This window comes from Pongo abelii, chromosome 13 (assembly GCF_028885655.2).
Source record: "Pongo abelii isolate AG06213 chromosome 13, NHGRI_mPonAbe1-v2.0_pri, whole genome shotgun sequence".
Taxonomy (NCBI): Eukaryota; Metazoa; Chordata; class Mammalia; order Primates; family Hominidae; genus Pongo; species Pongo abelii.
Window position 1 is genome coordinate 84,581,831 of NC_071998.2, and position 19,388 is coordinate 84,601,218.

At 56.2% G+C, this 19,388-nt stretch overlaps 1 protein-coding gene across 2 annotated transcripts in view; it reads left to right on the top strand.

Annotated features, from left to right (window-relative positions):
- PHF2 (PHD finger protein 2) overlaps positions 1 to 18,274 on the top strand; it is a 105,695-nt gene extending 87,421 nt beyond the window's left edge. The window contains exons 13-22 of one of the 2 annotated variants that reach the window (XM_024252632.3): positions 2,134 to 2,253; positions 2,744 to 2,862; positions 4,902 to 5,080; positions 5,206 to 5,276; positions 6,300 to 6,460; positions 12,275 to 12,552; positions 13,609 to 13,704; positions 14,361 to 14,470; positions 15,276 to 15,660; positions 16,287 to 18,274. In XM_024252632.3, coding sequence (XP_024108400.3) covers positions 2,134 to 2,253; positions 2,744 to 2,862; positions 4,902 to 5,080; positions 5,206 to 5,276; positions 6,300 to 6,460; positions 12,275 to 12,552; positions 13,609 to 13,704; positions 14,361 to 14,470; positions 15,276 to 15,660; positions 16,287 to 16,375 — 1,608 coding nt within the window. In that variant the 3' untranslated portion in view covers positions 16,376 to 18,274. Of the gene's footprint in view, positions 1 to 2,133; positions 2,254 to 2,743; positions 2,863 to 4,901; positions 5,081 to 5,205; positions 5,277 to 6,296; positions 6,461 to 12,274; positions 12,553 to 13,608; positions 13,705 to 14,360; positions 14,471 to 15,275; positions 15,661 to 16,286 lie in introns of both variants that reach the window. The other variant, XM_024252631.3, reaches the window with a different exon arrangement.
- The last annotated feature ends 1,114 nt before the right edge of the window (positions 18,275 to 19,388 follow it).

Below are 19,388 nucleotides of genomic sequence, written 5' to 3' on the forward strand. Positions count from 1 at the left end.
CCAGAAAATGCACTTCCTTGCCTGGTCCTGACCCAGTCCTGCAGCATCCAGGCCCAGACCCCCCAGAGTGGACAGGCTCTGCCCAACAAGCCACAGAGCAGTGGGCTTGAAGAGGGGCCCTCGTTGAGGAAGGCAACACAATGTGTGTGTGCTGTGGCAGAGGTGGCACCCAAGAGGGCCACCTGGTGGAGGAGGCATGGTGGTTTTCCAGGAGGGGATGTCTAGTTTAGGTTTCCTAGCCAGATGAGCAGTTGCCAGGGGACAAAGAAGCCCTGGGTCCTCCCTGGGGCCAAGGCATTGAGGTGGAAACCTGAAGGTAGATGAGGTGTCTGTGCAGAAACAAAAGGGAGAATGCCATTGGAGGGGAGGGGGCTCAGGGGTGAGGACAAGAGCAGGGTTGCCCTTATCAGGGCCCTTGTGGACAGTGAAGAGATGGGCCCAGCCCTGAAGACCCAGGAGGAGGTTGTTATCTACTTCCTGGGGGCCAGGAAACTTCAGGGCCGGCGTCACAGGGGTGTAGTGGGACACTTTTCTCTTTCTCAGGGCAAGCATGAATGAATGCATGAGAAAATGAATGGATGGCTAAATGGCTGGATGAATGGGTGAATGAATGAATAGGTGGATGAATGGGTGGATGAATGGATGAACAGATGGATGGATGAATGAATCAGTGAATGGCTGGATAGATGGATGGTTGAATGGATTAACGAATGGATGAATAGATGAATGAATAGATGGCTACATGAACGAATTGATGGATGGGTGGATGGATGGATGAATAAATGGATGGATGGGTGAATGGGTGGATGGATGGATGGAAGGACGAATAAATGAATGGGTGGGTAGATGAATGGAATAATGAATGAATGGGTAGGTGAATGAATGGATGAATGGATGGATGGATGGAATAATGAAGGGATGGATGGATGAGTGGGTAGATGGATGGATGAGTGCATAAGATGGATGGGTAGATGGATAGATGAATGGATGCATGGGTGGATAGATGAAAGAATGGATGGTTGGGTGGGTGGATGGATGGATTGATGAATAAATGGATGGATGGATGAAAAGATGGATGGAATGATGAATAAATGGATGGATGGATGAACAAATGGATGGATGGATGGATAGATGAATGAAAAAATGGATGGATGGATAGATGAATGAATGGATGGAAAGGTGGATGAACAAATGGATGGGTGGATAAATGAATGGATGGATAGGTGGATGATGAATGAATCAATAAATCGTGAGTAGATGGATGAGTGGGTGGATGGTTGGGTGGATGCATGGATGGATGAACAAATGGGTGGGGGGATGAATAAATGGATGGATGAATGGATGGATGGATGGATAGATAGAGGAATGAATAGATGGATGGATAGATGGATGGATGAATGAATGGGTGAGCAGATACATGGATGGATAGATGAACAAATGGATGGGTGGGTAGGTGGGTGAATGGACCGATTGATGGATAAATGAATGGATGGGTAGATGGATGAATGGGTGGATGATTGAGTGAGTGGATGGGTGGATGAATTAATGAATGAACAAATGGATGGATGGATGAATGGATGCGTGGATGGAGAGATGGATAAATGGATGAGTGGATGGATGGATGGATGGATGGATGGATGGAAGGATAGATGAAAAAATGGATGGATGGATAAATGGATGGGTAGATGGATAAATAAATGGATGAGTGGATGGATGAATGGGTGGGTGGATGAATGGGATGAACGAATGGATGGATGGGTGGGTGGATGAATGGATGGATGGATGGATGAACAAATGCATGGTGCATGGATGGATGAATGAACGAATGGGTGAGTGGATGGATGGATTGGTGGATGAATGAACGGGATGAATGAATGGATGAATGGGTGAGCAGATGAATGAACAGATGGATGGATGAGTGGATGGATGAATGAATGAATGAATAAATGGATGGATGGATGGGTGGGTGAATGGATACATGGATGGGTGGGTGAATGGATGCTTGGATGGGTAGATGGATGGAGGCTTGAGCTGCAAGCACATGGGCCAGAAGAAGACAGGGAATCTGTGGCTCAAGGGAGTCCCACCAGCCCTCTATGTCTGCCTCTGGGTCACAGCAGCCCTTTTTTCTAGGCCACAAAGAGCGTCCTGAGTGTGCCCAACAAAGATGTGGTTCACATGCAGAATGATGTGGAGAGGCTGGAAATTCGAGAGCAAACCAAGAGCAAGTCAGAGGCCAAGTGGAAGTACAAGGTGAGAAGTGCACGTGTGCATGCACTCGTGTGTGTGTCAGCTTGGTGAGTGTGAGCAGAGATGAATCTGTGAGGCCCTGTGTGTGTGAAGGAATGTGCAGACATGTGTCTGCTTGTCCTGAGTAGGTAGTGCTGTGGAGTGTGCTTGTGTGGGTCTGAGGTGTGTGTGACCACCCATGGACTACATCTTCCTCTGAGTTGGTTGGGATGCAAGAGGTTGAATGTACACCCTGTATGTTGACAGTGTTTCCCTTCATGGTCCACACACTGGTTTTCATTCCCACTCCATGGGGGCCAGGCAGCATTGAGGCACTAAGTCCATGGGGTGCAGGCCCCTGAGCACCCTGCAGTGGCCCAGGTGGCCACCAGAGCTATGGGTGACTTTCCTTAGTCGTGTTCCCAGCAGCTGCCTCTTCCCACTGACACTAGTTGGGGTCCTGACCCCCCACTTCTGTGTGGGGCTCAGGGACAGCCCTGGTCTTGCTTTTCAGAACAGCAAACCCGACTCCTTACTGAAGATGGAAGAGGAACAGAAGCTAGAGAAGTCACCTCTAGCTGGAAACAAAGACAACAAGTTCTCTTTTTCTTTCTCCAACAAGAAACTCCTTGGGTATGTGAGTGCCTAGATGGGAGGGGTGACCTCGCACGTAACCCACATCACACACACCATACATACTTGCATCACACACACTGCCTTATACCACACACACATTACACACACACCATGCATGCACTCTGCATCTCACACACACACACCACACACTGCATCACACACAACCACACACACTGCACATCACGTACCCCATACACATACAGCCTTTGGCTGACACACCTCTGGGGACTCCTCTCCCTCTGAGCTGCTGACCTCACTGATTGCAGCCCTGTTCCTGGCACGTCTTCTTCAGGCCTAGACACCAGCAGAGCCACATCCCTGCCTCCCACCACGCTCCACCTGCAGGGTGGGTGTGAGGAAGCAGACATGCCTGGGTGGGGCTGGGCTGGAAGATGCAGCCAGCCTGCAGTGAGGGATGGCCCCCCAGGCAGGGAGGGAGGCCGTGGGGCTCCATGAATGTTAGATGTGTGGCTCTTGTGAGCTGGTGCTGAGGACGTGCGTGGGGGACAGGGTCCTGGCTCTCAGAGCCCAGTGGCCAGTGGGGAGGGCCTGGTGTGAACCCAACATGGGACCCTGGGTGCTGAGAACGTGACCCACCTGGGAGTCAGGAGGGCCTCCTGGAGATGGCACTGAGCAGAGATTAGGGGGTGTGTTTGGGTAGTGTGGGCATGCTGGATGAGCCTCGGGGTGAGGCGAGGGGTGCGGAGGGCTGTGAGCCCGGTGGCAACCTCGAGAGCCTCACGGTTCCAGCAGCAACACTTGGGCCTGTGTGTGCTCCCAGTGCGTGGGGCATGTCACCTGCTGAGGCCCCAGGCCTGGCCGGAGTCAGACAGGTCCCAGCAGGAGGGGCGGCCACTTTTCTGCAGCAGCCACTGATTAACTTGGCCGGGTTGTAGTTTCCTCATTGAAGAGATGGGAGGAGAAGGCCTCTTTCTGGGTGGTGGAGAAAGGGAGCAGTGCCCAGGCAGAGTCTTGTGAGGGTCAGGGAGCTCAGGGCAACATGCGAGGCCATTCATCCAAGGGGCAGGTCTGCGGGGTCATGGCCCTGGGCATGTCGCTTGCTTTATCTGAAGCTCTGCTTCTGGGTTCCTGGGAAGCTATTAAATGGCATTCACTCTGTGACGGTGCTAGGGAGTTGACGATAGAGATGAGAAAGAGCGGTGTGACTCTAGCCTGTGGACACTTGTGTATTCTGTGGCCCAGCCCATAAGGCAGCGGGCTCGCCGCCCCTTCACTTAGAGCATTGGAGGAAGCCTCACCTAGGCACTCTATCCAGGTGTCTGCACTTCCCTTTGCTCAGAATTGGAGCTGTGTCTGTTTGAAGTTCCAGACTTTTCTGCCTCAGCCGGTTGTCCCTGCTACTATAGAGAGAGAAACCTGTCCTCAAACCCCTGGGAAGGCAAAGGCTGGAGCTGCTTGCAGGCCAAGCTCTGAAGTAGTCCTCCTTCACCCAGGCAGGGAGACAAATTACACGCTGTTTCTTAGACTGTTAGATCTATCCTGTAGCCCTGGCCCTGAGTTTATTTTTCCAACATAGCTATGGAGAAAAAACCCAGGAAACTTGGATCCTTTTCCGGTTAAAGACCAGTTCAGCATGTGCCAGGATTCCTAGGGAGGCCCGAGGCAGGGCTTAAGCTTGTCCAGTGGCCCTGGGACAGTTGGGGGTCACTGTCTTGAGCATCTAAACTGCCTGGGGAAGGGCTCTCTCTGCCTGAATGTGGTGTGTGGGGAGGCACAGCATTGTGTAGGAGGCCATGGGGTTGGGGTGTGTCCCCTCCTATGGGCAGATAGCTTCCCACAGTGGGGACTGAAGGCCCAGCCTGGCCTCCTGTCTGCAGAGGCTTGGGCCCTCTGCCCTCCTCCCATCTCAACTGGGCCTGAGGCTTCTTCGGTTGGAAATTCAAATGGTGGCAATGTGACCTGCCTCCTGGAGGCCATCCTGCCATGGCCCTGGCAGGGGATCCCTTGGGAGGTCCCACCTGTCCACTGGCCATGGGGCTATGTGGATGCTGCTGACCCACTCGCTTCTGCCCTAGCTCCAAGGCTCTCAGGCCCCCGACGAGCCCTGGTGTGTTCGGGGCCTTGCAGAACTTCAAGGAGGACAAGCCCAAGCCCGTGCGGGATGAGTATGAGTACGTGTCAGACGACGGTGAGCTCAAGATCGACGAGTTTCCCATCAGGAGGAAGAAAAACGCCCCGAAAAGGGACTTGTCCTGTGAGTTGGGAGGGGGTGTTGGGGGAGGGGTGTGGGAGAGGCCCGTCCTGCCCCTGAGAGGTCTTCCCGAGGTGGCTGGCTCCCCGCAAGGCCTCCCGCTGGACTCCCATCTGCTGTGCTTTCAGTCTTGTTGGATAAGAAGGCTGTGATGCCCACACCTGTCACGAAGCCAAAGCTGGACTCGGCAGCGTACAAGGTGAGCTGCCTTACAGGCCCCCCTCGGTCTCGGGGGGCATCTCTGGGCAGTCCCCAAGGCCATGGTTTGAGTGACTCCAGGGCGGTCTCTGGGGGTATTTCTGCATGAGATGGCGAAGGGGCCCCTTACCCTCACCCCACCCTTTCATGAGTGTTCTAAGGTCACGTCCAACTCTAAGACACAGTGGTCATCTCTGCGTGGGCGTACGAGGGGTGTGTCCCCACTGAGCCTCCTGCCAGGGCTGGTTATCGGGATCTAGTGTATTAACTGCTTTCCTCCAGCCTGAGGTCCCTCTGGGGCTGCAGACCCTGCCCCTGCCTCTCCTTTAACCATGGCGGTGTCTCTTTACATGTGTTACACACTGGGGCTGTCTCATGTAAGGGTTCCTTTGAACCAGAGTTCCTCTGTGAATATGGTGCACAGTGTGAAGATAGTTTGGTCCTTTGTGGTTCTGAGAGAGCTTTGGCACCCACGTTTGCCCCGTGTGTCCGTGTGTCGGCCGTGCAGCCTGTCACCTCCAGGGGCCTCTGTCTGACCCCAGCAATGTTCATTAGAAGGGCAGTGGCTCTTTAAAAATGTTAAAAAACTGGCTGGGCGCAGTGGCTCACGCCTGTAATCCCAGCACTTTGGGTGGCTGAGGTGGGTGGATCACAAGGTCAGGAGATCGAGACCATCCTGACTAAGACGGTGAAACCCCGTCTCTACTAAAAATACAAAAAATTAGCTGAGCGAGTGAGCCTGTAGTCCCAGCTACTTGGGAGGCTGAGGCAGGAGAATGGTGTGAACCTGGGAGGCGGAGCTTGCAGTGGGCCAGGATCGCGCCATTGCACTCCAGCCTGGGCGACAGAGCGAGACTCCATCTCAAAAATAAATAAATAAATAAATAAATAAAAATTAAAATAAATAAAAACGTTAAAAAACCTAGTTAAGTCCCTGAAGGGAAAAAGTATCCCCCTCCCAACTCCCAGGCCACTTTGGTGGCCAGACCCTCCCCTGACCGAAGCCCTGTCTCTCGCGCAGCAGAGTGATGACTCCTCGGACGAGGGTTCGCTGCACATCGACACAGACACCAAGCCCGGCCGCAATGCCAGAGTCAAGAAGGAGAGTGGGAGCTCGGCAGCCGGCATCTTGGACCTGCTGCAGGCCAGCGAGGAGGTCGGCGCCCTGGAGTACAACCCCAGCAGGTGGGTCCCACCACCCAGCAGCACCCAAGAGCGGGGACCAGGCAGGCCCAGGGCTGGCCCTCGGCCATGATGATGGGAGCCTGCGAGATAGACGCACAGCTGGAGCCAGTGCTGAGCCGCCTCTGGGCCTGGGCAGAAGGGCACACCTCAGGGTACAGATGCTGGACTGGTTTGTCCCACTGGGGCTTTGCTTTCAATCAAGGGCTTCTTTTTCTTTTTATTTTTCGGGTAAATTCTCTCAGAACCACAGGTTTTCAATTTTATGTGCTGAGACTGTTGTTTTTTTCACGTGGAAATCTCATGGGAATTTCCACATGTACTACAGACAGGTAACTCGGGGCAGAGGTGTAGCCCCCTCCATGGTGCCCCTGGGCCCATGTCGGGGGCTGCAGCTGCCATGGGGAGCACAGCCCTCCTGGTCTTCTTGACAGCTGCAGATTCCCATTGCACAGATGGGGAAACCGAGGCTCTGAGGGCTTATACTTGCACATGGCCACACTGCTAGGAAGCAGCAGAGGCAGGCCCAGAATCTCCATCTGCCTGATTGCAGAACCTGAGCTTGGGGGTCCTGGGGGGTTGACTAGTGCTGGGCAGTGATATCTGGGTGTGTGCGGCTGGTCCCTTGTCCAGCAGTGACTTGGATTGAGGAAGATGGAGCCCGTGCTTGGGTCCTGCTCAGTTCCCAAGATGTGCCTCAGAGACTCTGTGGTTTCCAGAATCCATGGGCAACCCAGGGCTGTGCTGCTAGCCGCTCCACACAGCCCCGAGCTTGTTCAGTGGGCAGGTGGAGGCCTGATTTTAGACAGATGGGGGGCTTGGGCAAGGTAGATTAAGGGCTTGATTGAAAAGAGCTTTTGCTAAACCAATTGGCCGTATTTTATTTCATATATTACTGTTTTACATGCAATATTATGTTCATGTAATATTGATCAGAAAGCGAGCTGTAAGGTGCTTTTATTTTAATGGGAGTGAAGCATGACGGGAGGCTTCCATAGTGCCTTAGGGGACAGATTTCCTGCTTGGCACTAGGTGGTTCCTGTCCATGTTAAGCCCCTTGCTGCAAAGATGTGCTTGTGGCTGGGGGTGAAGCCTGGCTGTGAGCTCCTCCTCCCCGTTGGAGACTGTGGTGCTTCCCACAGCTCTTTGGGGGATGCCTGTCTTCTGGGAAGAAGTATGCACTAGCCGACACCTCAGTGACTGGCCTCAGGGGCAGGAGAGGCCCCTACACCCTAGACCCCTCCCGAGGTCCATGGAGAGGCCTGGGGGCCCTTGGGGGTGGGGGGTGTCTGAGGCCACCCAAGATGAGGGCAGACAGGGCCAAAACCCCAGGGGCCACCAGGTGCTTTGTTGTGGGCACCTGGGACTTGCAGGGGGCGTGGAGATGGGGACAGAGGTGGGGAGGGTTTTGTGCTCAAGTCTGTGAGGAGGCGCTGTGTCCTGGGCTCCCGGCTGTGAATCTGAGCCCAGGAGTGGGGCAGCCCATCCGTGGACACACTGATAACAAAAGACCCAGAGCTTCCCCACCCCACACAACTAGCCCGTGCCTCGGGGCAGTGTGCATGTGCACATGTGCCTGCTAGGGGCCACTTAGGCCGCTGGCCCCCCTCAGCCCGCTGCAGGCAGTTCCTCTCCCAAAGTCTCCCATTTGGAGTGTAGGTCAGTTTTTGATGGTCCATTTGCTCTGTTTTAAGTATTGGCTGCTTGGAAAAAACTGCTGAAAAAAATGGAGGAAAATATGTTAATTTATTGTGGATAGTTTGCTCAGTGTTTACTGCTGGGGGAAAAGGAGAGGATTTGAGTATGATAATTGGTGGATTAAAAGTATTATTTTCCATGCCGACTAGTTAGACGTTGCTCATTGATTCACCAGCAACCCTGCGGGACCTGGGCATGCAGCCCTCACCCTCTTGGGTTGCCCAGACGGCATGGCATGGACCCTCGTAGTGGGTGTCCCTGGCCACCCCCCAGCCCCCCGTGGCTAGGTGCAGGCCCCCACCCTCCAGTCTGTCTGGGCCTTGCAGGCCAGTTGAGGGGTTGGGGCAGGGCCTGCCAGAGGCTGCGGGGCAAGCTGCGTGCTCTGGCTGGCTCCTGAGCTGGGGCTGGGAGAGCCTGTTCCTGCGGAGATGTCAGTAAGGGAAGGAGTGACTGCGCTCACTTAGGCAGGCTTTCAGTGCTGCAGCTTGTGTGGCAGGGGCAGTGTGGTCCTGGCACTGTGGGGGCAGCTCCTGGCAGTGCCTTCTGAGGAGTGCTTGAGGCTGACCATGCTTGATTTTGCCATTGTTGTGGCTTTCAAACCTCAATCCTGTTCAGTTTCTGTGAAACCCAAAATGCAACGCAGACCAGTGTGTCTCAGACAGGGCCTGGGAGGTGGCATTGGTGAGGGCTGCAGTGAAGGCGCCTGCCCCGGCACTGGGCATCTCCCTGAGTCTGCCGGACCCTCAGAGAGCAGTGGGTTCGGGCCTCAGCGCTGTCCAGCATGGGTAACTTGTGTCCAAGTTGCCTCACCAGCCCTAGGACTCCCTCTGTGTCTGGGCTCCCTGTGGCAGCTTCCTCTCCCTGTCCTGCTGTAGCAGAGCCTCAGTCTTGGGAGCACTCTTGCTTCTGAACCAGGACTTGTCCTGGTGGGGCCACTGCCCTGGGTGCCTCAGTCTCTGTGTCTGGTAACAGAGGTGGGCACAGGCATGCAGAGCTGGGTGGCCTGCCTGCCACTGTATTGGCCTCTTCCTTCTTGTCTCACGTGTGTGCTGTCTCTGGCAAGGGGTTCCGGGTATACAAGCCCCCATTACAGTGCCTGGATGTGCTCACAGCCACAGGCTTCCCAGCCCCTCTCATTTGAATGGTTTTACTGAAAGTGCCTCCAGTGCTTCTGGGAAGTGGTGGAGAGGGGATGGGCAGCTCGAGAGACAGTGATGCTGATGCATGAGTCCTGAAGGGGCAGGTCCAGGGAGCAGAGGGAGAGGACGGCAGGCACCCCGTGTGCCCCAAGTATGGGCCCAGGAGTGGCTAGATGCAGTGACAGGTGTGGCTGGGCCTCCCCTGTAAGGTGGGGTGGGCTGCCTTGTCCTGGGGCCAGGTTTGGGCCACAGGGAAGTGGGCAGGGGTGAGGACTAGAAAGGGACGTTGCAGGGTGTACCTGCTGGGCTGGACCGTGTGAGTGGTGGGGAGGCCTGGGGCACCTACATACAGCATCTAGATACATGTAGATACAGTATGTATGTAGCATCCTAGCTACATACAGCATCTGGAGCCCAGGGCAGGCCCCTGACTCAGAGTTTCCGGGTGGGGCCTGGGCCTTGACATTTATAAAGCTTCCCAGGTAGTTCTGGTGCACAGACAGGTGAGGGTCCTGGCTGCAGGGGGTTGTGGGTGGTGGGGCAGGGCCCTATGAAGAGGCCAGGGCTGGATCCCATGGGAGGGCCTGGCAGGGAGGTCCCCAAGGAGCCCAGGACTTGGCTTTGGGGGTCCTTGCTGTCCAGCAGCACCAAGCCCCTGGTTCTGTGGGATGACAGTGGTCACCCCATCTCACCAGTCTATGAGCCTAGACAGGCTGATCACACACTGGGTGTCTCAGAAGCTTCTTCTGGAAGGAGGGGAGCCAGTGTAGACAGGAGGAGGTGTGTGCATAGGCATGGGGCAGAGGAGGAGGATGCGGATGAGAGACAGGCTGGGTGCTATGGGAGGGGCCACCTGAAGCTGAGGGCAGCGGGGGTGGGGACAGGGCAAAGAGAAAGCCTGGGAGTCTGTGTGGAGCCTGCCAGAAGCGGGTGAACTTGGGCTGAGCTGAGGTGCAGCTGTGCCTGTTCAGGTGCAGATGCAGTTGCAGGTCTATGTTCAGGTGGATGCAGGTGTGGGGGTAGGTGCAGGTGCAGATGCAGGTGTGGGTGTGGGAGTAGGCACAGGTGTAGATGCAGGTGTGGGTGTGGGAGTAGGCACAGGTGTAGATGCAGGTGTGGGTGTGGGAGTAGGCACAGGTGTAGATGCAGGTGTGGGTGTGGGAGTAGGCACAGGTGTAGATGCAGGTGTGGGTGTGGGAGTAGGCACAGGTGTAGATGCAGGTGTGGGTGTGGGAGTAGGCACAGGTGCAGATGCAGGTGTGGGTGTGGGAGTAGGCACAGGTGTAGATGCAGGTGTGTGGGAGTAGGCACAGGTGCAGATGCAGGTGTGTGGGAGTAGGTACAGGTGTAGATACAGGTGTGTGGGAGTAGGCACAGGTGCAGATACAGGTGTGTGGGGGTAGGCACAGGTGTAGATGCAGGTGTGTGGGGGTAGGCACAGGTGCAGATGCAGGTGTGTGGGAGTAGGTACAGGTGTAGATACAGGTGTGTGGGGGTAGGCACAGGTGCAGATACAGGTGTGTGGGGGTAGGCACAGGTGTAGATGCAGGTGTGGGTGTGGGAGTAGGCACAGGTGTAGATGCAGGTGTGGGTGTGGGAGTAGGCACAGGTGTAGATGCAGATGTGGGTGTGGGAGTAGGCACAGGTGCAGATGCAGGTGTGGGTGTGGGAGTAGGCACAGGTGTAGATGCAGGTGTGTGGGAGTAGGCACAGGTGTAGATGCAGGTGTGGGTGTGGGGGTAGGCACAGGTGTAGATGCAGGTGTGGGTGTGGGAGTAGGCACAGGTGTAGATGCAGGTGTGGGTGTGGGAGTAGGCACAGGTGCAGATGCAGGTGTGAGTGTGGGAGTAGGCACAGGTGTACGTACAGGTATGGGTGTAGGTACAGGTGCAGATGCAAGTGTGGGTGCAGGTGTGGGGGTAGGTATAGGTGTAGATGCAGGTACGGGTGTAGGTGTAGGCACCAGTGTAGATGGAGGTGTGGGTATGGGTGTAGGCACAGGTGTAGATGCAGGTGCAGGGGTGGGGGTAGATACAGGTGTAGATACAGTTGCGGGGGTGGGGGTAGATACAGGTGTAGATACAATTGCGGGGGTGGAGGTAGGCACAGGTGTAGATGCAGGTGCAGGGGTGGGGGTAGATACAGGTGTAGATGCAGGTGCGGGGGTGGGGGTAGGTACAGGTGTAGATACAATTGCGGGGGTGGAGGTAGGCACAGGTGTAGATGCAGGTGCAGGGGTGGAGGTAGGTACAGGTGTAGATGCAGGTGTGGTTGGAGGTACAGGTATAGATGCAGGTATGGGTATAGGAGTAGGTACAGGTGTAGTTGCATGTATGGGTGTAGGTGTAGGCACAGGTGTAGATGCAGGTGCAGGTGTGAGGGTAGGTACAGGTGTAGATGCAGGTGCGGGTACAGGTGTGGGTATGGAGAGAAGTTGCAGGTCACTGGGGAAAGCGTGTGCCATGGGAGGGAGTGGGCTGCGCTGCCCCATCTCAGGGTGACACGTGGGAAGTTTCCCTACAAAGTGGGATAAGGAATGCCCAGGGCTAGTTCTGTAGTTGGGAGAGAGGCACAGAGTGGACCGAGGAGGTACACAGAGTGGCTGGGGTGCAGGAGGGAGGTCACTGAGTCGGCTTGCTGGCTTTAAGGTGTGAGAGACCAGTGCATGACCATATGAGGGTCTGGACCCTCCTTCCCATCTGCTGTCTTCCGTCTCCTCTCCATGCCCATCTCTGTCTCCAGGCCTCCAGCCCTCCCTGTGGCGTATGGGTGGATGAGCAGAGCTGGATGAGGGGAGTGGCTGGCCTCTTCCAAGGAAGAAGTCATCAGCTCACTGCCACCCTCTCTGCTCCACGCCCTCTGCCTGCCACCTGGGCCAGGAGTTTGTGCAGGAGTTCGTGCAGGCCACAGGCTGTTGTCTAAGTGTCTGGGCTGCAGGCCAAAAGCACTGGGCTGAGTGCCTGTCTCTCTGTGCCCCTAGCCAGCCTCCGGCCTCCCCCAGCACACAGGAAGCCATTCAGGGAATGCTGTCCATGGCCAACCTGCAGGCCTCCGACTCCTGCCTGCAGACCACGTGGGGTGCTGGCCAGGCCAAGGGGAGCTCGCTGGCTGCCCATGGTGCCCGGAAGAATGGGGGTGGCAGTGGCAAGAGTGCAGGCAAACGACTGCTGAAGAGGGCTGCCAAGAACAGTGTCGACCTGGATGACTACGAGGAAGAGCAGGACCACCTGGATGCCTGCTTCAAGGACTCAGACTACGGTGAGTGTCACTCCTGCGTGGGGCAGGGCCCATGCTCAGCCCTAGAAGGCCTGGCTGAGAATGGAGACAGTAGCATAAACATGCGGCTCTCCAAGTTACAGCAGGCCTCAGCTCAGCAAAACCCTCGGACTCTGACTGCTGTCCCGGGAGACCCTCCTGTGAGCGAGACTGGCCGGGGCCCACATCTGGTGGACAGGCTTGGGCTTCGTAGTGGGGCCTACTCTAGTTTGACAAACAGAATGACAGCAAAGTGAACTCCTGTTTTCTGGGCTCTGTGGAGGTGTGTGGCACCGGGCGCCATCTTGCTTCCTCTTGAACCTTGGGTCCTGGGCATTCCTCGACAGGCCTCGGAGGTTGAAGGACCACAACCTGCAGTGAGTGCAGAGTGGCACTTGGATTTTGAGGGTCACAGGGTCACTGCCTCACTGTGTTGGGGCAGCTCCCCACCAGCCACAGGTTGTGCCCTACAGTGTCCCCTCCACCAAGACCTGCCAGGCAGGGCGGGGGCTGTCAGAGCCCACCCTCCATGGACGTTAGACGTTTTCCCTTTTCATAGCAACAGAGACTTTTCACCAAACAGAACCTTTCCGGGAGCCTCAAAGTGTTTCTCTTGCAGGAGCTAAGATGGCTTAGTTTGATTGTGGGGTCCCATCCTTCCCTGGTCCCCCACTCTCTGCTGTAGCTTCCTCCAGGTGGGGCCTCTGGGGATCTCAAGCTCCGTGAACAGATGTACGGAGGGCAGCCCTTAGAGGCCAGGGGCTTGCAGGCACCGGGGCTAGGCTGCACAGATGAGGCTGGGCAGGTAGATGCAGGCACCTTCTTGTCTGGAGAGTCCCTGCCCCTCTGGATAATCTCTGGGGCATCTGTGCCCATGCCTGGGGTGTCCTCACCATGGGCAGCTTCCATCACAGCTGACAGTGACACAGCGTGGCAGGCCTTAGCGTAGGCCCTAGGGTTGCTGATGAGGAAGATCTGCGGCCACCTGTACTCCCCTGCCCTCCTCCGTGGACCTGCCCTGCACTTAGCGGGCCCCGCCTTCCCTCTGCCTCCCTCTAGTTTACCCCTCACTGGAGTCAGACGAAGACAACCCCATCTTCAAGTCCCGGTCGAAGAAAAGGAAAGGCTCAGACGACGCTCCCTACAGCCCAACAGGTAGTGCTGGGACAGGGGTAGGGGGTCCACCCGACACCCAGTGTGGAAGCTGTGACTTTGTCTGTGGTCCCTCCAGCCCCTGAGAATGTGGGCTCAGCTCTGCACCTGTCCTATCCTGAGGGCTGGGCAGCCCGTCCCACTGGGGATGGTCAGCCGCTTGCAGGAGTGCCGTGCTTCACTTCTGCTTTGCTTCTGGGGCCTGGGAACCCAGATGTGCTTCTACACAGCCCCAACTCAAAAGCCCTCACTCCTCTGGCCGGCTCCTCTCTGGTTTCTTCCTCAATGGGCAGCTCTGTGAGGGTCACCTTTGTACCGGAGGCACCCACTTGATGGTGGCTGAGGGACACCTGCTGGGGCAGCCAGTGGGGTGAGGCCTTGTTCACCTTCCACATTACCGTCACCCGCCTGCCCAGCCTCTCTGATGTTGCTGGGCCTCCTGGGTTCTGCCCCATGCAGACCCCACTGTGGCATCTTCCCCCTTGGGTGGGGCAGCTGACTGTGCCTTATTGTGAGGCGGCTTCACAGCCAGGAAGCCCTGTGCTCAGGCCTGCCTGGCCAGGGGGACAGGCTGGGGTGGGGGCAGGGTAGCCCCAAACCAGGAGGGGTGGACAGGCCATGGCCTACAGCTTGAGGGGGCTGGTCCTTGTTTTCCACAGCAAGGGTCGGCCCATCGGTGCCAAGACAGGACAGGCCTGTGCGTGAGGGTACACGGGTGGCTTCCATCGAGACCGGGTTGGCGGCTGCTGCAGCTAAGCTGTCCCAGCAGGTGAGGAGAGGCGAGAAGGACACACGGCAGCCAGGTCCCTGCTACCCCCACCTGGTGGGCTCAGGTTCCCCAAGGCACCTGTTTCTCCACCCCACGCACAGACCCGCTGAGCCAGGGGTGGTCACAGGCTTGGGAACATTTGATTAGAGAGTGCCCTATTCCTCCAGGCCCTAAATTCCCCGTGTGGGGTCTGGGGGAGCTAGGAATTGACGACTGGGGCCCTGACACTGGACAGCCCTATTCGTGCCAAGGCTGGGCTACTCTCTGGTACAACAGCAGCTTGGAGGGAGCTCCCCTTCCCCTCCCCACATTACGCAGGTGTTTTTGAGTTGTCCTCAGTTGGGAAATGAGGTGTTCTGTCTCTACATGCTCCTAAAAATCTCATCTCCCACCTTTAGCTCCTCCCAGCTCAGAAATGGAGGGTCCTAGAGCCTCACATACCCTCCCAACCAGGCCCGACCTCATCTGGGCGCACAAGGAAGTTATTAGGATCAAAGTGAATATTCTTCCAGAACTGGGAGATGTATATGGCTGCTGAGTGGGGTGATGGGGTAGGATTGCCATCCTACAGGCTCAACTGCTAGGTTAACTCACACTGACGGGGAGGCCAGGCAGCTGCTGTGGGTGCTGGCGCCCTGTCCCTGTGCATCCTGTGCCCTCTGCGGCCCAGAGTCAGGCCTCAGGCCCCTGCTGCCCAGCCCTGCTGTGCTCAAGGGCCCCCTGGCAAGGCCATGCCGGGAGCTCCCTGCTCTGTTGGCCCAAGTGGGCTGTGCGTCTGAGGCTGCCCTGCATGTTTTGTTCAAAGGAGGAGCAGAAAAGCAAGAAAAAAAAGAGTGCCAAGAGGAAGCTGACTCCTAACACCACCTCCCCTTCCACCTCCACCTCCATCTCTGCCGGCACCACCTCCACCTCCACCACGCCAGCCTCTACCACCCCTGCCTCCACCACACCAGCCTCTACCACCCCGGCCTCCACCAGCACGGCCAGCAGCCAGGCCTCGCAGGAGGGCAGCTCGCCAGAGCCCCCGCCTGAGTCGCATAGCAGCAGCCTGGCCGACCATGAGTACACAGCCGCTGGCACCTTCACCGGGGCCCAGGCTGGCCGTGCCTCCCAGCCCATGGCCCCCGGGGTCTTTCTCACACAGAGGCGGCCCTCCGCATCGTCTCCAAACAACAACACCGCTGCCAAAGGTACCGTGCCTGCTGGAGGTAGCCTGCAGCCCCCCTCCTCTGCCTGCCCTCCTGGGCAGCCCCAGATATGCAGACTCGGCCCGTGGTAGAGGGCAGCACGTCGGGAGGGCTCCTGGGCCTTGGGTGGCAGGGTGCTGCGGTCCAAGTTGGTTGCATCTTTGTGTGAGCGTATCCCACAGTACAGGACATGTGTGCTTTCATCCTTCTGCTCAGTGGGCGTGCTCAGCCCCTGATCTGCCTGCACCCCTGCACCCCAGCCGTGGGGCCGGCCAGCAGTGGAGACTGAGTGATGCAGTATGGGGTGCTGGCAGTGGCTCCTGGCCTTGTTACTGGGGGTGGCGCTCAGGCATCCTCACGTCCTCCTCGTAATGCCATCCCCAAGCCCATGTCCATCCTACCTGCCAGGGCCCCTTGAGGACACGGCCTCTGAGGCGGAGGCTTTGCCAGTGATCCTGGACTCCTGAGGGGTGCTGAGCTCGGAGCTGGGGCTTCATAGGCCCATTTTACAGATGGGGGACTGCAGGCTGCCCCTTAGTGTCAGTGGGACCCTCCCCTCCACCGGCATGCCACGCCCCTTGCCATCTAGCTCACCTTCCCTTTTTGTGTCCCCTCCCCGACTCCCCTAGGAAAACGTACGAAAAAGGGCATGGCGACCGCCAAGCAGAGGCTTGGGAAAATTTTGAAAATTCATCGGAACGGGAAACTACTCCTTTAAGGTTTGGAAAGCCAGGATCCTTCTGCTCCGCTCAGGACCCCCGGAGCCCCGCGAAAACATCTGCCTCCCAGGAGGGTGCCGAGCTGCCTCACCAGGGAGGGCCTTGCCTCTTCCTGGCTGCCGTCTCCCCAACAAGCGTCTGTCCCTTCATCTGGCAAAGCGAGCCCAGCGTGGCCCCTCGATTTGAAAATGGACGTCTTTTCTCAAGTTGCTAAGAGTGACCTGTCCCAGAAAAGCGGCCCTGCAAGTTTGAGGACCGCTCATTCCACTTTAAGGACAGCCTCCAGGCCCCCTGAGCGTGGGTGTGATTGCAGGGCCTCTGCAGCTCTGCTGAGAGCATGAGTCCTTCAAGGAAGGCGGAGTGAGCCAATGCTCACCAGCCCCAGAGTCAGAGCTGGCCACAGGCTGGCAGCCTCCAGGGGCTTAAAAAAAAGGCAGAGAACACAGAAAGAGGAGGAGCAAGTGGGATGTTTATGTCCCCCCTTCTCTTCCTGAGTGATTCTCAGCCAAGTCCAGACAGTGCTCGGCGGGCGAGGAAGGGTCTGCCCCGAGCTTTCTGGTTGGCAGGTGGCAGCAGGATGGTGGGTGTTCAGCCTGAATGCCCAGGAGTATTTCTCGGGGGCAGCTAAGACTGGCAGCTGGGTTGGTGTGTTAGCGGGCAGGGGAGCCATTCTGGGGTCCCCAGGAAAGGGCAAGGGCTCAGCCACATCTTGGGGTCTGGGAGGCCCAGGCTAAGCCATGTGGCAGGGACCGTCTTGCCCTGCTGCCCACACTCTGGAGAAGCACTTCTCAGCCAAGGCACCCCTGCCCTGGGACTGGCAGGGCAGGGGCAGGGACAGCGGCCAGGCGGCCCGAGGACTTACGGTCGGCACTTCTCTGTTCTCCCGTGTCAGCGTGTGGTGTCACCTGCATGGGTCGTACCTGGATGGTGTGTCCACCACTGACACGGAGGGGCTGGATTTGTTTCTCAGGCAATCCTGTATTTTAATTTTAGATGTATTTCCTGAAGCATATTTTTCATAGAATGTAGCGTGTAAATAGCTTTTTAAATAACTTCTTTTTTATAAGAGTAAAAGTATCTTTAGGAATTTCTTTCTATAGAGTTCTTCATTAACATTTATACGAGTTTTTTGCTGAGTCAGATGGACAGTTGTGTTCTGATGCTTTTTCCTTCTCCTTTCCTTTTATTATTTTTTTCTTTTAAGAACTAAGGTATTGCCTGAAAAACAAGTGATGTCTGTGCAGCCTTACACTCTGTCTTTACAGAAGCAAATAGTACACAAAAGATCTATTTCAGACACATTTTGAAGATGAATCTTCAACTTTAATACCAGCTCTTTGTTTTCCTTCTTGTATGATGAGGGGATTGGGGGATACAGTTATTTTACTAGCACCTTGTGAAGTGTTTCCGTGTTTTGTGATGCTGTAATTTATTAATGTTTGTAGCTTTTTATATTTGTACATTTCTTATGAGCTTTGTTTATATACCCATTACCTGGATGTTTTGTCCACGGGGAGAGGCAGCTTGGTGGAGGCCTTATCCACTCCCACTTGTCCTGTTCGGAGGGACACAGTCCCTAGGGCCCGAGGCTGGGAGAAGGGGAGTCTCGCGGGGCCCCAGGCTTATTCAGAACCGGTGTTTTTAAAGTTTCCTTTACCCTGCCCTTGTTGAACATTTATATAATCTAACCTGGACATCAAGCTGTTCTCTCTCTCTCTCTTTTTTTTTAATTTTATTATTATTATTTTGGCAACATGTACATTTCTAACAAAGTTTATCGTGGCTATTAAAGTGTTTTATTTCCCAATTCATATTACTCTTGTATCGAGTCCATGAGGTCTAAGGCAACTTAGATCAAAGTTTTAAAAAAGTAAAAATATTTCAGGTTTTGTACAGAACCATGTCTGTGTCATTTCTGCCTCGACTGTAGTTGTTCATCCTGGCAGCGAGGGTGGTGGGGAGGCTCCAGCCACCTGCGTTCCTCATGGAAAGCTTTGGGTTGCTCAGCCAAATCACACACAGCACCCCAAGCTGGGTGGCAAGAGTGGACAGAAGAGACCCTCGAGGGCTGCAGGGGTGGCAGCAGCCTTTGCCAGTCCCAGCCCTGAGGATGTCCTCGGGAAGCCTCTAGAACCTTCTTTTGGACTCAGGGGTATGGGGTTTGGCTGAGTCCAGTAGGCACACACATGTGCACCCCAGCACGGATGCACACCCAGAAGCATTCAGTCCCTTGCACGGTTCTAGCCTAAGTCTGATGTGATTACAGCTAACTACCAGGAACAGCCCTTGCCTGACAGAGGCACTCAAATGATGCAAGCCCAGGGAGGGTGCCAAGCGCAGGGGTGGGGTCGCTGCTCGTGGTGTGTGGCAGGCAGGGCTGCTGGGACACAGGTGAGGCCCGGGTCAGTCTGTTGGTGGAGGTGCATGCGTGGGGGCGCTGGTGACAATGTTGAGGACCACGGATAAACAGGCCATTTGGCGTTTATTGAAGAAACACGAATAACTTTGGGCCATTTGGGCAGTGCAGATGCTGAGAATCAAGGGGTGTGATGACGGCTGGACTGGCCCAAGCCCCCACACATGGGGTCTTGCCCTGGGATGGGAGCTGGGAGTGGGATAAGAAGCTGGAGACGAGTTTGGCCTGGGTCACCCAAGGTAGCTCAGCTTGCAGGTAGCTGAGCAGGGTTGGCCCTGGCTGCCAACACCCTGAGGAAGCGGGAAGCAGGTTCCCCAGTAGACCCTGAGCAGAGGGCTCTGCCGTGCTGGGTGTCTGACCCACCACTGCAAGATTCTGGGGGTTTTGTCAACCCGCAGGCCTATGGGTCATTCACTCCATGCAGTTTGTCATGTGGCACAGGAAACTAACCCAAGGCTGCCCTTGGGCAAGTCCTTTCTCGCTCTGAGCTTTGTTTCCTCCAGTCCCTGCTGGGTGCTCCGGGGGATGCTCCCACCACGCATGATGGTCGAGCCCCCAGGAGGAACCCCTCCAGGACCTGGGGGCTCCCCAGGATA